Here is a 19,831-nt window from a genome sequence, read left to right on the forward strand (position 1 = left end):
TTGAAATCTGTATTCCGGCGCCCCAGGGGTTAATCAGAACGGGATTTCGGCTGAAATCATTCAGCCGGCATCCTGTGACAACGCCAGGGGGGGTCATGTGACTACCCCGTATCGGCGATCGCCGCAAACCGCAGGTCAATTCAGACCTGCGGTTTGCTGCGCTTTTTGCAGTTTCTGATCCCGCGGGGATCAGAAACCTTAGTGTCCCTCAAACAGATTTCACCCCCCCCCCCCCCTGCACCCCTGCATGATTTTTTGCCGGCGGGTGGTGCAGGGAGGGTAGTTTCGGGCGGTTAGGGCGGTGCGGGAGGCGGGCGGTGCGGCAGGCGGGATCGCGATCCCCCGCCCGCCTCCCCTTGAAAATTCATTGGTGTTCAGTGGGTATACCAGGGTGCCAGCACATTGCTGGCACCCTGGTATAAACGGCTGACATCGGTGATGCAATGTCAGCCGTTTAACCCTTTCCATACAGCGGTCCGTACGGAGCGCTGTATGGAAAAAGTTAACAGTAAGAGGGAGCTCCCTCCCTCTCCCATCGGGGGGCTGCAGTGCCTTTGCAGCCCCCCGATGGGGAGGGAGAGAGCCCCCAGACAGCCCCCCGACAGATCCCCTCCTTACCCTTCCCCGTCTGCGCAGTTCTGAGCAGACGTGGAAGGTTCCCATGGCAACAGGAAGCCGTCTCAGGCGTCCTGCTGTCCATGGTGCTGAACAGATCTGTGCTAAAAGGCATAGATCTGTTCAGACAAAGTGTAAGTAAAATACAGTGCAGTACAATATATATTGTACTGTACTGTATTATACAGACATCAGACCCACTGGATCTTCAAAAACCAAGTGGGTCTGGGTCAAAAAAAAAGTGAAAAAAAAGTAAAAATCAAAAAACACATTTATCACTGATTAAAAATGGAAAAAATAAAATTCCCTACACATGTTTGGTATCGCCGCGTCCGTAACGACCTGATCTATAAAACGGTCATGTTACTTTCCCGCACGGTGAACGCCATAAAAATAAAAAAATAAAAACTATTAGGAAATTGAAATTTTGCCCACCTTACTTCCCAAAAAAGGTAATAAAAGTGATCAAAAAAGTTGCATGTACGACAAAATAGTACCAATCAAACCGTCATCTCATCCCGCAAAAATCATACCCTACCCAAGATAATCGCCCAAAAACTGAAAAAACTATGGCTCTCAGACTATGGAAACACTAAAATCGTTAATTTCTAACGATAATTTGTTTTCCCTTAGTCCTAACAGCAGCACAGATGGGGTTAACTGCCCCTGTGGACTGGTAGGACCGGCGGAATTTTAATGAGCCCAAAGAACCAATAAACGATATTCAGCTCCCTGAAAGGGAGGAGATCACCCCCCAGCCCACCGATGTTTTTAACTAGCATAATGTATTTAGGGTGGGATATTTGTGTGCTGCTGTTAGGACTAAGGGAAAACAAATTATCGTTAGAAATTAATGATTCCCTTACGTCCTACCAGCTGCACAGATGGAGAGATAGCAAGAAGAATCCCCTAGGGAGGGTCCTCATGCCTGGCAGAACTAAGAACAGTCTGCCCAAAAGCCGAAAACTCTGCCATCCTAGCATCTATCCTATAATGGGAGATGAAGGTTGACTCAGAGCTCCAGGAGGCCGCCTTATAGATCAACTCTAAGGGGAGGAGTCTTCTCTCTGCAACCGAGGTGGAGACCGCCCTAGTAGAATGGGCTCTCACAAACTCAGGAGGATCTAAGGATTGGGAGACGAAAGCTTCCATAATGGCCTCCTTAATCCAGCGACTAATGGTAGCTTTAGACGCTTTATGGCCTTTAGACTTACCGGCAAACAGGATAAGAAGATTCTCATCTATCCTGAACTCTCTAGATCTATCCACATAGATCTGGAGGCATCTTGAAATATCCAGCGGGTCTCTAGCTGGAGTATCAGAGGAGGAGGCTGTAAACAAAACTGGTAAAGAGATTACCTGATTGATGTTCTGGAAAGTAGGCACCTTAGGCCTGAAGTAGGGTAAAAACTTCAGGAGTACTCTATCCTGTAGGAAAATAATGTACGGGTGAATTGCAGAGAAAGCCTGCAATTCAGAAATTCTTTTGGCTGAAGCTATAGCCAGAAGAAAGACCATCTTTAAAGTCGAAAATTTGAAATTTACCTCCTCCAAGGGCTCGAAGGGGGGAGATGCTAGCCCCCTGAGCACTACTGAAAGATCCCACTGGGGGATAGGTTTCAGTATAGTAGGCTTTAGTCTTTCAGCTCCCTTCAGGAAGCGTTTAATGAGTGGGTCCCGAGAATGTGGCCTGTTGAGACAGGCCGAGATGGCATAAACCTGTACCTTCAAGGTAGCTGGAGATAGGCCTCTATCTAATCCATCTTGAAGAAATTGAAGTATCGCAGGAAGGGGCGGATCTGCGGACGCCACCTGTCTGGAATCACACCATGCCACGAAGATTCTCATGATCCTGGAGTAGGCCTTCTTTGTAGACTCTGCTCGGGAATGCGACAAAGTTCTCAGGACCGACTCGGAAAGCCCTTCTATATTGGGAAGGGACTGATCAACCTCCAGGCTGTCAGGTTGAACCTGTGCAGATCTGGGCAGAGGTGAGTGTCCCACGACACCAGGGTCTGCTCCGGGGGGAGTCTTCAGTATTGTCCCCGACTCATCTGAATGAGCTGGGTAAACCAGGATCTTCTGGGCCAAAACGGTATGATGGCTATTACCGAGGCCTGATCCTGACGGATTTTCATCAATACCCTCGGTATCATGGAAAACGGAGGGAAGATGTAAGCCAGCCTGAACCTCCACGGTATTGACAGAGCATCTATCGCCAGGGGGTTGTCTTCCCTGTAGAGGGAACAGAACCTCTGCACCTTGGCGTTGAACCTGGTTGCCATGAGATCCACTTCTGGCATACCCCATCTGTGAACTAGCGGCCTGAAGATCTTCGGATGCAGAGACCACTCCATGGTCGGTAATCCTCGACTTAAGCGGTCCGCTATCATATTGAGGGAGCCTCGAATATGAACGGCAGATAGATGGGAAAGGTTCGTCTCTGCCCACCGAAGAATCACCCCGATCTCTGACAGAAGGGTCAATGATCTTGTGCCTCCCTGTTTGTTTATATAGAAAACTGCAGTCATATTGTCTGACTGGACTTTCACTGCTTTGCCCCGGATCTGAGGGGCAAAGTGAAGGAGGGCTAGCCGGATAGCTCGCATCTCGCGAAGATTGGAAGAAAGACGCCGCTCCAGAGGAGACCAAGATCCCTGAATTGGGGATCCGTCCAGGTGAGCGCCCCAGCCTACAAGGGACGCGTCTGTAGTCAATATGACCCAAGCTGGTTGGGTCATAGACTTCCCTGGTGGTAGCTGAAACCACCATCTGAGGGAATTCCGGGTTTGACCGGACATGGAGCACAGGGAATCTAGCCCCGCAGGGCTGCCGTTCCATAGGTGTAAGACCTCCGACTGAAGAGGACGGAGGTGCCATAGCGCCCAAGGGACTGCATCCGCAGCCGCTGACATGAGCCCCAGCATCTTCATGAGAGTCCGGATAGAGACTCGACGAGGGACATAAAGGACCTTTGCTAGGTCCTGAATCCGCGCTCTCCTTTCTGGAGTCAACCGGAGGGACATCTCCACAGAGTCGACCATGAATCCTAAATAATGGATTGAAGTCGATGGGCTCACATTCGACTTCTGCCAGTTAATAATCCAGCCTAGGCGGAAGAGAAAAGAGATTGCGACCTGAAGATGGTGGGTAAGGATCGGAACTGAAGAGACTATGCAAAGCCAATCGTCCAGATAAGGAATAATAGTCAGTCCTTGAAGTCTCAAAGCTGCCACCACCGACACCACCACCTTGGTGAAGATAAGGGGGGCAGAAGAGATTCCGAAGGGAAGCGCGGCGAACTGAAAGTGCCTGCGAACCCCTGAAATCTGGACCGCGATCCTGAGGAGTTTCCGGGACGCGGAATGGATCGGAATGTGAAGATACGCATCCTTGAGGTCCAGAGTAGCCATGACGTCCCCAGGGTTGAGGATATGGCTGACTGACCTTATGGTTTCCATGCGAAACCTTGTTTTCCTTATAAATCGATTGAGAAATCTCAAGTCGATGATCATCCGGAGATCTCCCGTCTTTTTGGGAACCAGGAACACTGGTGAATAAATCCCTAGGCCCCTCTCCCCTGCCGGCACCTCCTCTAGGGCTCCCTTGGAAATATAGTCCTGAATGTAAGCTTCTAGGACCACTTGTTTGACAGACCCGAAGTTTCGTGTGGCGATGAATCTCTCTGGGGGGAGAGAGATAAGATCTACCCGGTACCCGAGGGAAACTATGTCCTGGACCCAGGGGTCTGCAATCAACCGGCTCCAAGAGTCTTTGAAATGGGTAAGATGACCCCCCACGGGAATCTGGGGGAGGGGTACGGGAAAATCTAGGGGAGATACTGCAGGGGCAGCAGGGCTTATCCAAGAGCCTCGAAGAGGCCCATAGTCAGGAGGGTTTTGCCTCCCTGGTGGGTTTACGGGAGCTTCTCGAATATTTACGAGATGGTCCCCCCCAATCTCTGCGCCTAGACTGCTGCCCTGGACGACCTCCGCCTTTCTTCTCCTGCCTGGGGCGTCCCCGAAAGGGCTGCTGGGGGAGGCTCTTCCCCTTTTTATCGGAGAGCCCCTCCATTATCTTGTCCAATTCGGACCCGAATAGCCTATCCAGTTCGTAGAGAAGCCCACAAAGATTGAACTTGGACGCGTTATCAGCGATCCAAGGTTTCAACCAGAGTGGTCTACGGGCAGCCGAAACTAGGGCCATAGTTTTGGCGGCCAGCTTCAGCTGCATCTGGGTAGACAGAAAATAGAGCTGTAAAAGAGGAAACCACAATCCCAAGCCAAGCAATAATAAATATCTCAAGGCACAGGGAACTCTGGAGCTAGCTTGTGAAAGCGACGCAACCAGAGCACTGACTGACAGGCTCTGGGCGCTTAAGAGGAGGAAGCCCCGCCCCCTGGGTGGGGCCTCAATCGTAACTAGCCCAGAGGGATAACAGAGCCTAAACAGGCTCAGCAAGCCCTGAATGTCTGCCCCACCTAATCCTGGATCCCAGGGTGACATGGGGAGAAAGTTTTAATAAAAGTAGTGAGGTTTAAACCCTCACGGCATTGCTATGGAAAAACCGCAAGTGACGAAGCGCACCTAGTGCGCGTCACTTCCGGAGATGGCGGCGCCCATAGCTCCGCCACATGCGGCGAGAGAAGGACGGGATACCGCAGCACTCGAGTGGAAGAAGAGGGGAGGGGACACCCGACAGTACCCCAGCGGCACCCGACGGCCATAGCGCCGCTCACATGCGGCGAGGGAGGACGGGATACCACAGCTGGTTCAAAGAAGAGGGGAGGGGACACCCCTCACCCCGACGGTACCCCAGATAGAAACGCTGACCAGCCTATAATAAAGGCAATGAGAGGCCATGGAGGGCAAACTTTAGATCTAAAAAAATAGAGCCCCTAGCACTCTTCAGCTCCCAGAGGGGGAGCGACACCGCCAGTCCACCTGTCCAGAGGACAGAAAAAAACACGGTGGGCTGGGGGGTGATCTCCTCCCTTTCAGGGAGCTGAAGATCGTTTATTGGTTCTTTGGGCTCATTAAAATTCCGCCGGTCCTACCAGTCCACAGGGGCAGTTAACCCCATCTGTGCTGCTGGTAGGACGTAAGGGAACATGATTTTTTTTTGTTTCAAAAATGAAATCATTGTGTAAAACTTAAATAAATAAAAAAAAGTATACATATTAGGTATCGCCGCGTCCGTATCGACCAGCTCTATAAAAATATCACATGATCTAACCCCTCAGGTGACCACCGTAAAAAAATAAAAATAAAAACGGTGTAAAAAAAGCCATTTTTTGTCATCTTACGTCACAAAAAGTGTAATAGCAAGCGATCAAAAAGTCATGTGCACCCCAAAATAGTGCCAATCAAACCGTCATCTCATCCCGCAAAAAATGAGACCCTACTTAAAATAATCGCCCAAAAACTGAAAAAACTATGGCTCTTAGACTATGGAGACAATAAAACATTTTTTTGTTTTAAAAATGAAATCATTGTGTGAAACTTACATAAAAAATATGTATATATATTAGGTATCGCCGCGTCCGTGACAACCTGCTCTATAAAATGACCACATGATCTAACCTGTCAGATGAATGTTGTAAATAACAAAAAAAAAAAGTGCCAAAAAATCTATTTCTTGTTACCTTGCCGCACAAAAAGTGTAATATAGAGCAACCAAAAATCATATGTACCCTAAACTAGTACCAACAAAACTGCCACCCTATCCCGTAGTTTCTAAAATGGGGTCACTTTTTTGGAGTTTCTACTCTGGGGGTTCATCAGGGGGGCTTCAAATGGGACATTGTGTCAAAAAAAACAGTCCAGCAAAATCTGGCTTCCAAAAACCGTATGGCATTCCTTTCCTTCTGCGCCCTGCCGTGTGCCTGTACAGCGGTTTACGACCACATATGGGGTGTTTCTGTAAACTACAGAATAAGGGCAATAAATAATGAGTTTTGTTTGGCTGTTAACCCTTGCTTTGTAACTGGAAAAAAAATATTAAAATGGAAAATCTGCCAAAAAAGTGAAATTTTGAAATTGTATCTCTATTTTCCATTAAATCTTGTGCAACACCTAAAGGGTTAACAAAGTTTGTAAAATCAGTTTTGAATACCTTGAGGGGTGTAGTTTCTTAGATTGGGTCACTTTTATGGAGTTTCTACTCTAGGGGTGCATCAGGCGGGCTTCAAATGGGACATGGTGTCAAAAAACCAGTCCAGCAAAATCTGACTTCCAAAAACCCTACGGCGCACCTTTCCCTCTACGCCCTATTGTGTGTCCGTACAGTAGTTTACGGCCACATATGGGGTGTTTCTGTAAACGGCAGAGTCAGGGCAATAAAGATACAGTCTTGTTTGGCTGTTAACCCTTGCTTTGTCGGTGGAAAAAATGGGTTAAAATGGAAAATTAGGCAAAAAAGTGAAATTCTCAAATTTCATCCCCATTTGCCAATAACTCTTGTGCAACACCTAAAGGGTTAACGAAGTTTGTAAAATCAGTTTTGAATACCTTGAGGGGTGTAGTTTATAGAATGGGGTCATTTTTGGGCGTTTTCTATTATGTAAGACTCGCAAAGTGACTTCAGACCTGTAGTGGTCCCTAAAAATTGGGTTTTTGAAAATTTCTGAAAAATTTCAAGATTTGCTTCTAAACTTCTAAGCCTTGTAACATCCCCAAAAAATAAAATATCATTCCCAAAATGCTACAAACATGAAGTAGACATATGGGGAATGTAAAGTCATCACAATTTTTGGGGGTATTACTATGTATTACAGAAGTAGAGAAACTGAAACTTTGAAATTTGCTAATTTTTCAAAATTTTTGGTAAATATGGTATTTTTTTATGAAAAAAAATTAATTTTTTTGACCCAACTTTAGCAGTGTCATGAAGTACAATATGTGACGAAAAAACAATCTAAGAACGGCCTGGGTAAGTCAAAGCGTTTTTAAAGTTATCAGCACTTAAAGTGACACTGGTCAGATTTGCAAAAAATGGCCAAGTCCTTAAGGTGAAATAGGGCTGAGTCCTTAAGGGGTTAAACTATTACTATTGCTACTACTACCCATAGACAGTCTTGTATGTTCCATTTTATGCTACTCCTGCCGTAATTGATGCCGCATGCCAATATATTCATTCCCTTTCCACATCCACACTGCACTGCTGCTGATCCCAAATAAAAGGCAGAACTATTTTGGGCTTGTTCACAAAGAGCCACTTTCTCTTCTGACAATCAACATTTGTATATGTCGTATAGGCAGACATTCCGACGCTGTCAAGGCATACTTTTTGGACACTTGGTCCCCAAGACACATTTTTTTAATTCCATAACACTGTGTCTGTTTAAAGATCATCTGCCCCTGATAGGAGAAACATTTTGGAAGTTTTGGAATATAAAAAGCATAATACATGTCCCGGTGTGGTGTATTTTGACGCACACTGTATGTTAATGGCGTCAAACGTGCATTTACCCATAGCTATGTATGTCAGTCTCACTCAGACATCATTTACCATTTCTGTCATTACGTTCCTCGTGAGAGGGGACGTAAAAAAATTCACAAAAAAAAATAATGAAAAGAGATAACAAGTTTTCCTAAAAATTCCTAGGATGAGGCTAGAGGGGGGTATATACCAACTATTCGGGTCCGAACTGTACTTTTTCAAATATTTGGTGAACCAGGTACAAAATGAATCTTGAGTAGGCATGAGCAAACCCGAACTGTATAGTTCGGGTTCGTACCGAATTTTGGGGTGTCCGTGACACGGACCCGAACCCGAACATTTTCGTAAAAGTCCGGGTTCGGGTTCGGTGTTCGGCACTTTCTTGGCTCTTTTTGAAAGGCTGCAAAGCAGCCAATCAACAAGCGTCATACTACTTGCCCCAAGAGGCCATCACAGCCATGCCTACTATTGGCATGGCTGTGATTGGACAGTGCAGCATGTGACCCAGCCTCTATTTAAGCTGGAGTCACGTAGCGCCGCACGTCACTCTGCTGTTACAAGTGTAGGGAGAGGTTGCAGCTGCTGTTAGGGCCAGATTAGACAGTGATTAACTCAGCAAAAACACTTAATTCAGTTATCGATCTACAGCTGTGGATCATTGAACTGCTGCTATTTAATTGCTCACTGTTTTTAGGCTGCCCAGAGCGTTTTTATGTCACTTTTTTCTCGGGTGATCGGCGGCCATTTTATGTCTTGTGGTGCGCCAGCACAAGCTGCCACCAAGTCCATTTAACCATCAATAGTGTGGTTATTTTTTTGCTATATCGTACATCAGGGGCTTGGCTGTGCTTGCTATTTTATTGAGGGGTAAAATACAATTGCCAAAATAGCAGTACCCTAAATCTGGTGTTTCAGCTGTGGCTAGCCAATTGTAATACTGTCTGCTGTCTGCCGAAGCACAGTTTTTGTTCTGGGTTGAATACAATTCCCAACTTAGCAATCCCCTAAATAATTGTTTTCTGCTGTATCAGGCCAAGTTTAAATCGATCCATAAAAAGATATATTAGATTTAAGGTGCGGATAGTGTCATCCTCAATAACTTCACACGCTACCGTGCATTTCCAAGTTTAATTCTGTCCGTAAACGTATACCTGTCACCCAGCGCCTAAATAATAGGCCTACAATTTATATTCAGCTAAATCTGTGTTTATTGCTGAGGCTGGTCAATTCATTTAGTGTCCGCCAAAGCACAGTTTTTGTTCTGGGTTGAATACAATTCCCAACTTAGCAATTCCCTAAATAATTTTTTTCTGCTGTATCAGGCCAAGTTTAAATCGATCCATAAAAAGGTATATTAGATTGAAGGTGCGGATAGGGTCATCCTCAATAACTTCACACGCTACCGTGCATCTCCAAGTCTAATTCTGTCCGTAAAAGGGATACCTGTCATCCAGCGCCTAAATACTAGGCCTACAATTTATATTCAGCTAAATCTGTCGTTACTGTTGTGCCTGTATTAGTGTAATACGGTACCTAAATAGATAGCCAGATAGTGTTAGGGGCCTGTAAAAAAAGGCCTGAATTTGATTTCAATACATTGGGCCAAATATTTTTTTTCTTATTGTGGTGAACGGTAACAATGAGGAAAACATCTAGTAAGGGACGCGGACATGGTCGTGGTGGTGTTAGTGGACCCTCTGGTGCTGGGAGAGGATGTGGCCGTTCTGCCACAGCCACACGTCCTAGTGAACCAACTACCTCAGGTCCCAGTAGCCAGCAGAATTTACAGCGATATTTGGTGGGGCCCAATGCTGTTCTAAGGATGGTAAGGCCTGAGCAGGTACAGGCATTAGTCAATTGGGTGGCTGACAGTGGATCCAGCACGTTCACATTATCTCCCACCCAGTCTTCTGCAGAAAGCACACAGATGGCGCATGAAAACCAAGCCCATCAGTCTGTCACATCACCCCCATGCATATCAGGGAAACTGTCTGAGCCTCAAGTTATGCAGCAGTCTCTTATGCTGTTTGAAGACTCTGCTGCCAGGGTTTCCCAAGGGCATTCACCTAGCCCTTCCCCAGCGGTGGAAGACACAGAATGCACTAACGCACAACCACTTATGTTTCCTAATGATCAGGACATGGGAATACCACCTCAGCACGTCTCTGATGATGACGAAACACAGGTGCCAACTGCTGCGTCTTTCTGCAGTGTGCAGACTGAACAGGACGTCAGGGAGGAAGACTGGGTGGAAGACGATGCAGGGGACGATGAGGTCCTAGACCCCACATGGAATGAAGGTCGTGCCACTGACTTTCAGAATTCGGAGGAAGAGGCAGTGGTGAGACCGAGCCAACAGCGTAGCAAAAGAGGGAGCAGTGGGAAAAAGCAGAACACCCGCCGCCAAGAGAGTCCGTCTGCTATTGGCCACCGCCATCTGGGACCCAGCACCCCAAAGGCAGCTTCAAGGAGTTCCCTGGTGTGGCAGTTCTTCAAACAATGTGCTGACGACAATACCTGAGTGGTTTGCACGCTGTGCCATTTCAGCCTGAAGCGAGGCATTAACGTTCTGAACCTTAGCACAACCTGCATGACCAGGCACCTGCATGCAAAGCATGAACTGCAGTGGAGTAAACACCTTAAAAACAAGGAACTCACTCAGGCTCCCCCTGCTACCTCTTCTGCTGCTGCCGCCTCGGCCTCTTCCTCCCCCTCTGGAGGAACGTTGGCACCTGCCGCCCAGCAAACAGAGGATGTACCACCAACACCACCACCCCCTCCGTCACCAAGCATCTCAACCATGTCACACGGCAGCGTTCAGCTCTCCATCTCACAAACATTTGAGAGAAAGGGTAAATTACTACCTAGCCACCCTCGATCCCTGGCCCTGAATGCCAGCATTTCTAAACTACTGGCCTATGAAATGCTGTCATTCAGGCTGGTGGACACAGACAGCTTCAAACAGCTCATGTCGCTTGCTGTCCCACAGTATGTTGTTCCCAGCCGGCACTACTTCTCCAAGAGAGCCGTGCCTTCCCTGCACAACCAAGTATCCGATAAAATCAAGTGTGCACTGCGCAACACCATCTGTGGCAAGGTCCACCTAACCACAGATACGTGGACCAATAAGCACGGCCAGGGACGCTATATCTCCCTAACTGCACACTGCGTAAATGTAGTGGCGGCTGGGCCCCAGGCGAAGAGCTGTTTGGCGCACGTCCTTCCGCCGCCAAGGATCGCAGGGCAACATTCTTTGCCTCCTGTTGCCTCCTCCTCCTACTCTGCTTCCTCCTCCTCTTCTTCCACCTGCTCATCCAGTCAGCCACACACCTTCACCACCAACATCAGCACAGCCCGGGGTAAACGTCAGCAGGCCGTTCTGAAACTCATATGTTTGGGGGACAGGCCCCACACCGCACAGGAGTTGTGGCGGGGTATAGAACAACAGACCGACGAGTGGTTGCTGCCGGTGAGCCTCAAGCCCGGCCTGGTGGTGTGCGATAATGGGCGAAATCTTGTTGCAGCTCTGGGACTAGCCGGTTTGACGCACATCCCTTGCCTGGCGCATGTGCTGAATTTGGTGGTGCAGAAGTTCATTCACAACTACCCCGACATGTCAGAGCTGCTGCATGAAGTGTGGCCATCTGTGCGCGCTTCCGGCGTTCACATCCTGCCGCTGCTCGCCTGTCTGCGCTACAGCGTAACTTCGGCCTTCCCGCTCACCGCCTCATATACGACATGCCCACCAAGTGGAACTCCACCTTGCACATGCTGGACAGACTGTGCGAGCAGCAGCAGGCCATAGTGGAGTTTCAGCTGCAGCACGCACGGGTCAGTCGCACTGCGGAACAGCACCACTTCACCACCAATGACTGGGCCTCCATGCGAGACCTGTGTGCCCTGTTGCGCTGTTTCGAGTACTCCACCAACATGGCCAGTGGCGATGACGCCGTTATCAGCGTTACAATACCACTTCTATGTCTCCTTGAGAAAACACTTAGGGCGATGATGGAAGAGGAGGTGGCCCAGGAGGAGGAGGAGGAGGAAGAGGGGTCATTTTTAGCACTTTCAGGCCAGTCTCTTCGAAGTAACTCAGAGGGAGGTTTTTTGCAACAGCAGAGGCCAGCTACAAATGTGGCCAGACTACTGGAGGACGAGGAGGACGAGGATGAGGTGGAGGAGGATGAGGATGAAGCATGTTCACAGCGGGGTGGCACCCAACGCAGCTCGGGCCCATCACTGGTGCGTGGCTGGGGGGAAACGCAGGACGATGACGATACCCCTTCTACAGAGGACAGTTTGTCCTTACCTCTGGGCAGCCTGGCACACATGAGCGACTACATGCTGCAGTGCCTGCGCAACGACAGCAGAGTTGCCCACATTTTAACGTGTGCAGACTACTGGGTTGCCACCCTGCTGGATCCCCGGTACAAAGACAATGTGCCCACCTTACTTCCTGCACTGGAGCGTGATAGGAAGATGCGCGAGTACAAGCACACATTGGTAGACGCGCTACTGAGAGCATTCCCAAATGTCACAGGGGAACAAGTGGAAGCCCAAGGCGAAGGCAGAGGAGGAGCAAGAGGTCGCCATTGCAGCTGTGTCACGGCCAGCTCCTCTGAGGGCAGGGTTAGCATGGCAGAGATGTGGAAAAGTTTTGTCAACACGCCACAGCTAACTGCACCACCACCTGATACGGAACGTGTTAGAAGGAGGCAACATTTCACTAACATGGTGGAACAGTACGTGTGCACACCCCTCCACGTACTGACTGATGGTTCGGCCCCATTCAACTTCTGGGTCTCCAAATTGTCCACGTGGCCAGAGCTAGCCTTTTATGCCTTGGAGGTGCTGGCCTGCTCGGCGGCCAGCGTTTTGTCTGAACGTGTATTCAGCACGGCAGGGGGCGTCATTACAGACAAACGCAGCCGCCTCTCTACAGCCAATGTGGACAAGCTGACGTTCATAAAAATGAACCAGGCATGGATCTCACAGGACCTGTCCATCCCTTGTGCAGATTAGACATTAACTACCTCCCCTTAACCATATATTACTGTACTCCAGGGCACTTCCTCATTCAATCCTATTTTTATTTTCATTTTACCATTATATTGCGGGGCAACCCAAAGTTGAATGAACCTCTCCTCTGTCTGGGCCTAAAAATATCTGACAGTGGCCTGTTCCAGTGTTGGGTGACGTGAAGCATGATTCTCTGCTATAACATAAAGCCTGAATCTATGCTATGGGACCTCTCTCCTCTGTCTGGGTGCCAGGGCCTAAATATCTGACAATGGACTGTTCCAGTTTTGGGTGACGTGAAGCATGATTCTCTGCTATGACATGAAGCCTGAATCTCTGCTATGGGACCTCTCTCCTCTGTCTGGGTGCCGGGGCCAAAATATCTGACAATGGACAGTTCCAGTTTTGGGTGACGTGAAGCATGATTCTCTGCTATGACATGAAGCCTGAATCTCTGTTATGGGACCTCTCTCCTCTTTCTGGGTGCCGGGGCCTAAATATATGACAATGGACTGTTCCAGTTTTGGCTGACGTGAAGCCTGATTCTCTGCTATGACATGAAGACTGATTCTCTGCTGACATGAAGCCTGATTCTCTGCTTTGAGACCTCTCTCCGATTAATATTGGTTAATTTTTATTTATTTTATTTTTATTTTTATTCATTTCCCTATCCACATTTGTTTGCATGGGATTTAACTACATTTTGCTGGCTTTTGCAGCCCTCTAGCCCTTTCCTGGGCTGTTTTACAGCCTTTTTAGTGCCACAAAGTTCGGGTCCCCATTGAATTCAATGGGTTTCGGGTTCGGGACGAAGTTCGGGTCGGGTTCGGATCCCGAACCCGAACATTTCCGGGAAGTTCGGCCGAATTTCTCGAACCCGAACATCCAGGTGTTCGCTCAACTCTAATCTTGAGTAATTTGCTCATCTCTACTACTGCCCCAAAACAGCCACACATCTACTGCCTTGTCTTTTAGGTTCCGTGCTGTACAGCTACAATTACCCCTACAAAACTTCAGATATCCTTCCTTGTCCAGGAGGTTCCAAATCCACACCCTCCTGCCACAAAATATGTGGATGCTTGATCATAACAAGATTCTGTTTCTTTTACTACTAATATATGCATGAATATATGGCCAGACATCTGCCCCCTGAAGCATCATTTTTTGATTGCTTGTTTAGGACAAGCCACTGTTTCTACTTGCACCATATACAGTCCTGATCAAAAGTTTAAGACCACTTGAAAAATGGCAAAAAATCATATTTAGCATGGCTGGATCTTAACAAGGTTAGTAGAGCTTCAACATGCAACAAGAAGAAATGGGAGTGAGACATAACATTTTTTGAGCATTCAATTTAATGAAAACAACAAATAAACTGAAACAGGCTGTTTTTCAGCTGATCAAAAGTTTAGGACCACATGCCTTTAAAAGGCCAAATCTGTGCAAAGTGTGGATTCATTGTCATTTTCTGTCAGGTAGTTACACGTTGTGATGGCAAAGGCAAAAAAACTCTCCCTTTTTGAACGTGGTCGGGTTGTTGAACTGCATAAGCAGGGTCTCTCACAGCGCACCATCGCTGCTGAGGTGGGACGCAGTAAGACAGTCATTTGGAATTTCTTAAATGATCCTGAGGGTTATGGAACAAAACAGTGAAGTGGAAGACCCCAAAAAATTTCACCAGCACTGAGCTGGAGGATCCAATTGGTTGTCCGTCAAGACACTGGACGATCCTCGACCCAAATTAAGGCCCTTACTGCGGCTGACTGCAGCCCCATAACCATCAGACGGCATCTGAGACTGAAGGGCTTCAAAAACAAAAAACGTCTTCAAAGACCTTGTCTCCTTGAACGCCACAGAACTGCTCGTTTGGACTTTGCAGGAGAGCACCAAACATGGGACATTCAAAGGTGGAAGAAAGTTTTATTCTCTGATGAGAAAAAATGTAACCTTGATGGTCCTGATGGTTTCCAACGTTACTGACATGACAAGCAGATCCCACAGTGGAGGGGGCGCCATAATGGTCTGGGGTGCTTTTTCCTTTAGTAGAACAATGGAGCTTCAGGAAGTGCAGGGGCGTCAAACTGCCGCTGGCTATGTCCAGATGTTGCAGAGAGCATTCCTCATGACTGAGGGCCCTCGTCTGTGTGGTAACAACTGGGTTTTTCAACAGGACAACGCTACAGTACACAATGCCCGCAGGACAAGGGACTTCTTTCAGGAGAATAACATCACTCTTTTGGCCCATCCTGCATGATCCCCTGATCTAAATCCAATTGAGAACCTTTGGGGATGGATGGCAGTGAAAGTTTACAAAAATGGACAACAGTTCCAGACAGTAGATGGTCTTCGGGCGGCCGTCTTCACCACTTGGAGAAATGTTCCCACTCACCTCATGGAAACACTTGCATCAAGCATGCCAAAACGAATTTTTGAAGTGATCAACAATAATGGCGGAGCTACTCATTACTGAGTTCATGTTTGGAAGTTGGATTTCTGTTTTGGGGGGTTTAGGAGTTTTTTGAAGGTGTGGTCCTAAACTTTTAATCAGCTGAAAAACAGCCTGTTTCAGTTTATTCGTTGTTTTCATTAAATTGAATGCTCAAAAAATGTTTTGTCTCACTCCCATTTCTTCTTGTTGCATGTTGAAGCTCTACTTGGAACCTTGTTAAGATCCAGCCATGCTAAATATGATTGCCATTTTTCAAGTGGTCTTAAACTTTTGATCAGGACTGTATCTTTAAACACTGTCAGGTGTCTCCCCTCTATAAGGCCTCATGCACACGGCCGTGTTCCGCGGCCGAGAGCGGTCCGTGGTAACCCCCCCGGGATTCCTTCTGACAACAGGAGCGCACGGCGTCATTGGTTGCTATGATGCCATGCGCTTCATGCCGCCGCTGCTGTACAGTAATACACTCGTATGATCTATACCAGTGTATCACTGTACTGCAGCGGCGGCATGAAGCGCACGGCGTCATAGCAACCAATGACGCCGTGCGCTCCTGCTGTCAGAAGGAATCCCGGCCGGGTTACCACGGACCGCTCTCGGTCGCGGAACACGGCCGTGACATGAGGCCTTTGTTACAATTTTCTGATTGTTTTTGTTTTTATTTTAAAGAGCATAAATCTCATTGTACAGTGTTTTTTTAAACATGCTTCATGTCAACACTGCCAACTATGTGTGTATCCATAGCTTTATAAGACATTGCCACACTGACATTATTTAATGTTGCTGTTTTTACATTAAATAGCTTGAAATGGCAGAGAGAGGTAGAGAAGGAGAGGAAGAAAATGTGAAAAAAAAAATATAGAGAAGGACAAAAGACAAAATTCTGAGTCCTAGGAGACCTCAGATTGTCATACACTAGTTTTAAGGCCAATCAAAACACTTTTGATTCCAGTAGAATCAATTCAGTCCTGGATCAAACTGACTGATTTTCTAGAACCGACCCAAAATGAATTTAAAGAAATTTGCTTACTTTTCAAAAGCGCATTAGTACACCAGATGTACGGTGGTGCAATGTCCTGATTATTAAATCCCTATATAATGCCCAAGAAATGTGTAGAAACTGCAACAATGGTTTCATCAAGCCCATTGCTCTAATTACTCCTTGAGTATATTAATTATTAAATAAATCATTTATTAAACTTTTGCTACTGTATATAAAGCATACAGAAAATAATCTCCATTACCCCTGAGAAATCTTCACTTGTTATATGTGTTGTATTAGATTTATATGTGTGGGGCCAGCGTCTCTCCTCAGCACTCCTCAGTGGGTCAGGTAAAGCTATTAGTGCACTTTATATACAGTTTTGGTCAGTATTTTGGGATTTTTTTTTCTTACTTTCTAATAAGGCTCCATTCACACGTCCGCAAATGGGTCCGCATCCCTTCCACAATTTTGCGGAACGGGAGCGGACCCATTCATTTTCTATGGGGATGGAATGGATGCGAACAGCACACAGTGTGCTGTCCGCATCCGCATTTGCGGAGCGCGGCCCCGATCTTCAGGTCCGCCGCTCCGCAAAAGATAGAACATGTCTTATTCTTGTCCACAGCTTGTGGACAAGAATAGGCATTTCTAAAGGGGTGCCGGGCGGGTGTGTTGCGGCTCCGCAATTTGCGGGTCCGCAACACACCACGGACGTGTGAATGGAGCCTAATCGTATGCTATTCTTTTGTTTGAGAAGATAATGTAATGACTGGCGTCACGCAAAGGGAGGGAAATGGGAAGGCCCTGTCCAAGGGAGAGAGAAAGATGGTGACCCCTGACTCACCTTGCGGCTGGCACCTGACTGCCCTGACGTCCCTAGACGGGTTCCTCACCCGTACGCCGATCACGTGCCTAAACCCTGGCTTTCCCTAAGATGAGCCCTACGTAGTGAACGGGGCGGTGGGATCACTAGTCCGCACCACTGACACTAAGAGGAAAACACCAAGGAGAGGACAGACAATACAGACAAACATATAATCCCAGGTGGGCGACAACCGCAGACCACAAAGGCCCAACAGGGATCCGGAGGGTAACGTTCTGGAACAACAACCAGGGAACACAGCTACACAGCTCTAGTGGGTCAGTATAGAAGTCCAGGCTGGAAGCTCTATATCTGGCAACCAGCGAAGTGGGAGATGGGAATATAAGGAGGTTGGGATTGCTGGACAAGAAACAGCTGAGGAGAAGAAGCTACGGATCCCTGAGTGAGCCAAAAAGGATTGCAAGGCAAAACCAGAAAGCTACCATTAATAAACAGCACTATCTTTAGACATAGAGCGCGCAGCCACCCGCTGCGACTTCCTGACCCCGGGTATAACGGAGTCAGGCGTGGCTCTTGACACCCTCATGACAGATAATGGGTGAGTGAAGATCTGGGAATTGCACAACTGTATATTTACTGCACTTAGGTGCTTTTGAGTGTCTTTTATCCTGTATGTTTTCTGTGTACACTTTTTTATATATCTATTTCTTGTATTTATTTTGTAGCTAGTATTATGGTTATCACATTTGGTTCTTATTGTCTCTATAGGATGGATACTTCCCATTTTATTATAATACCCAGCTGTATACAGCTGTATCTATGTTCTTAATAACATAATATGTGCACTATAGAATCTGTGTATTAAAATAGTATAATATGTGTACAATATATGTACATAAAAGTGTACAACTAACTTGCGTTAAACTTTTTCACAGACACTGAAAATTGCCAGAGATGTCCTGATCACGAATGGCCAAACGAAGGAAAAAACAAATGTGTCGTCAGAGATGATGAGTTTTTCTCCTATGAGACTGATGTTCTTGCAGTAGTCTTTTCCATCATCTCTGAAGAGAAATGTGACTCCATCTTGTCTTCTCTTACATGTACAGAATTGTTATAATATCTTTCCCACGCACTTCACATCCCCCCCGCTGTGAGTTAGGTTCACTTATCTGTCTCAGGACAGATTCTGGGAATCTCCCAGAACTAGAACAAATGTTCTGTCTCATTCAGGGTCATTCGGCACAACAACGTACGTTCTTATATGTGACATATTACATACCATAAAAAGGATGTTCCGGTAGTATGTGTATGAGCACCAATGTTTATCTTTTATGATTGGTTTAACGCTGTTGTTATGCAAACTTTTCTACTGCCTATATAAGGTCAAGCTATAGCATAATAAAATTAGAGTGTTTCTCAGTAACTGAGAAACATCTCTCCTGACGTCAGTGACATCAAACCAAGGAGGTCGTAGAGGTCCAGAAAGGTCCAAATCCTTTCAATCTCCACATTACTCTCTCTTATAACTTTCTTTATAATTGGAATATTCTCTTTATTCCAGAAATCTCCCATTGTCAGAGCCAATAACCAGAACCTCAGCTTCATTCTACTGACTTCTCTCATGTTCAGCTTACTCTGTGTGTTTCTATTCATCGGTCGTCCAGTGAATATAACCTGCATGCTACGACAAATCTGCTTTGGGATCTTCTTTACAGTAGCTGTGTCTTCTGTCCTGGCCAAGACCATCATAGTCTGCATAGCATTCAAGGCCACCAGACCTGACAGCTCCTGGAGAAAGTGTATGGGAGTTAAGATTCCTTATTCTGTAGTGTTGGTCTGTTCATCTATTCAGGTTCTGAATGCAGTTATCTGGTTGTCAGTTTCTCCTCCATATCAAGAACTAAACCTGGATTATCCTGGGAAGATCATCCTCCAGTGTAATGAAGGTTCCGTCTTGGCTTTTTACCTCATGTTGGGTTATATGGGGTTTCTGGCGGCTTTGAGTTTTGTTCTGGCTTTTATGGTGAGGACATTACCTGACATCTATAATGAAGCCAAGTTCATCACTTTCAGCATGCTGGTGTTCTGCAGTGTCTGGATCTGTTCCATCCCAGCCTATCTGAGCAGTACAGGAAAGCACATGGTCATCGTGGAGATATTTGCCATATTGTCCTCAGGAGGTGGAATATTGACCTGCATGTTCTTACCTAAATGTTATAATATCCTAATAAATCATAAAGTAAGTAGTAATGGACAATTGTTAGAGAAATGTCCTCAGCATAAAAGAAAATAAATCATACTTAAGAGTTCAATAACTTTAAACATAGCACTATCATAATGTGCCAGCTTTGCAACTAGTTATTTTGTACATTTTTCACCTACTATTACTATATTAGCCCAATATAGCAGTATAGAAAGGCATATGTAACATCCCAGAGTTATGTTACAAAATTCTTTTGCCCCGCTACAACCTGTTAAGTGTATCTTTATTGTCATCCT

General features: G+C 46.6%; 1 protein-coding gene across 1 annotated transcript in view; it reads left to right on the forward strand.

Annotated features, from left to right (window-relative positions):
* Positions 1-19,625, forward strand: part of LOC120991087 (vomeronasal type-2 receptor 26-like) — a 99,195-nt gene extending 79,570 nt beyond the window's left edge. Inside the window, exon 2 of the mRNA XM_040419977.1 lies at positions 18,894-19,625. Within this exon, the coding sequence (XP_040275911.1) occupies positions 18,894-19,625 (732 nt within the window). The remainder of the gene's footprint in view (positions 1-18,893) is intronic.
* The last annotated feature ends 206 nt before the right edge of the window (positions 19,626-19,831 follow it).

The sequence above is a fragment of the Bufo bufo genome, chromosome 2, assembly GCF_905171765.1.
Source record: "Bufo bufo chromosome 2, aBufBuf1.1, whole genome shotgun sequence".
In the NCBI taxonomy this organism is placed as follows: domain Eukaryota; kingdom Metazoa; phylum Chordata; class Amphibia; order Anura; family Bufonidae; genus Bufo; species Bufo bufo.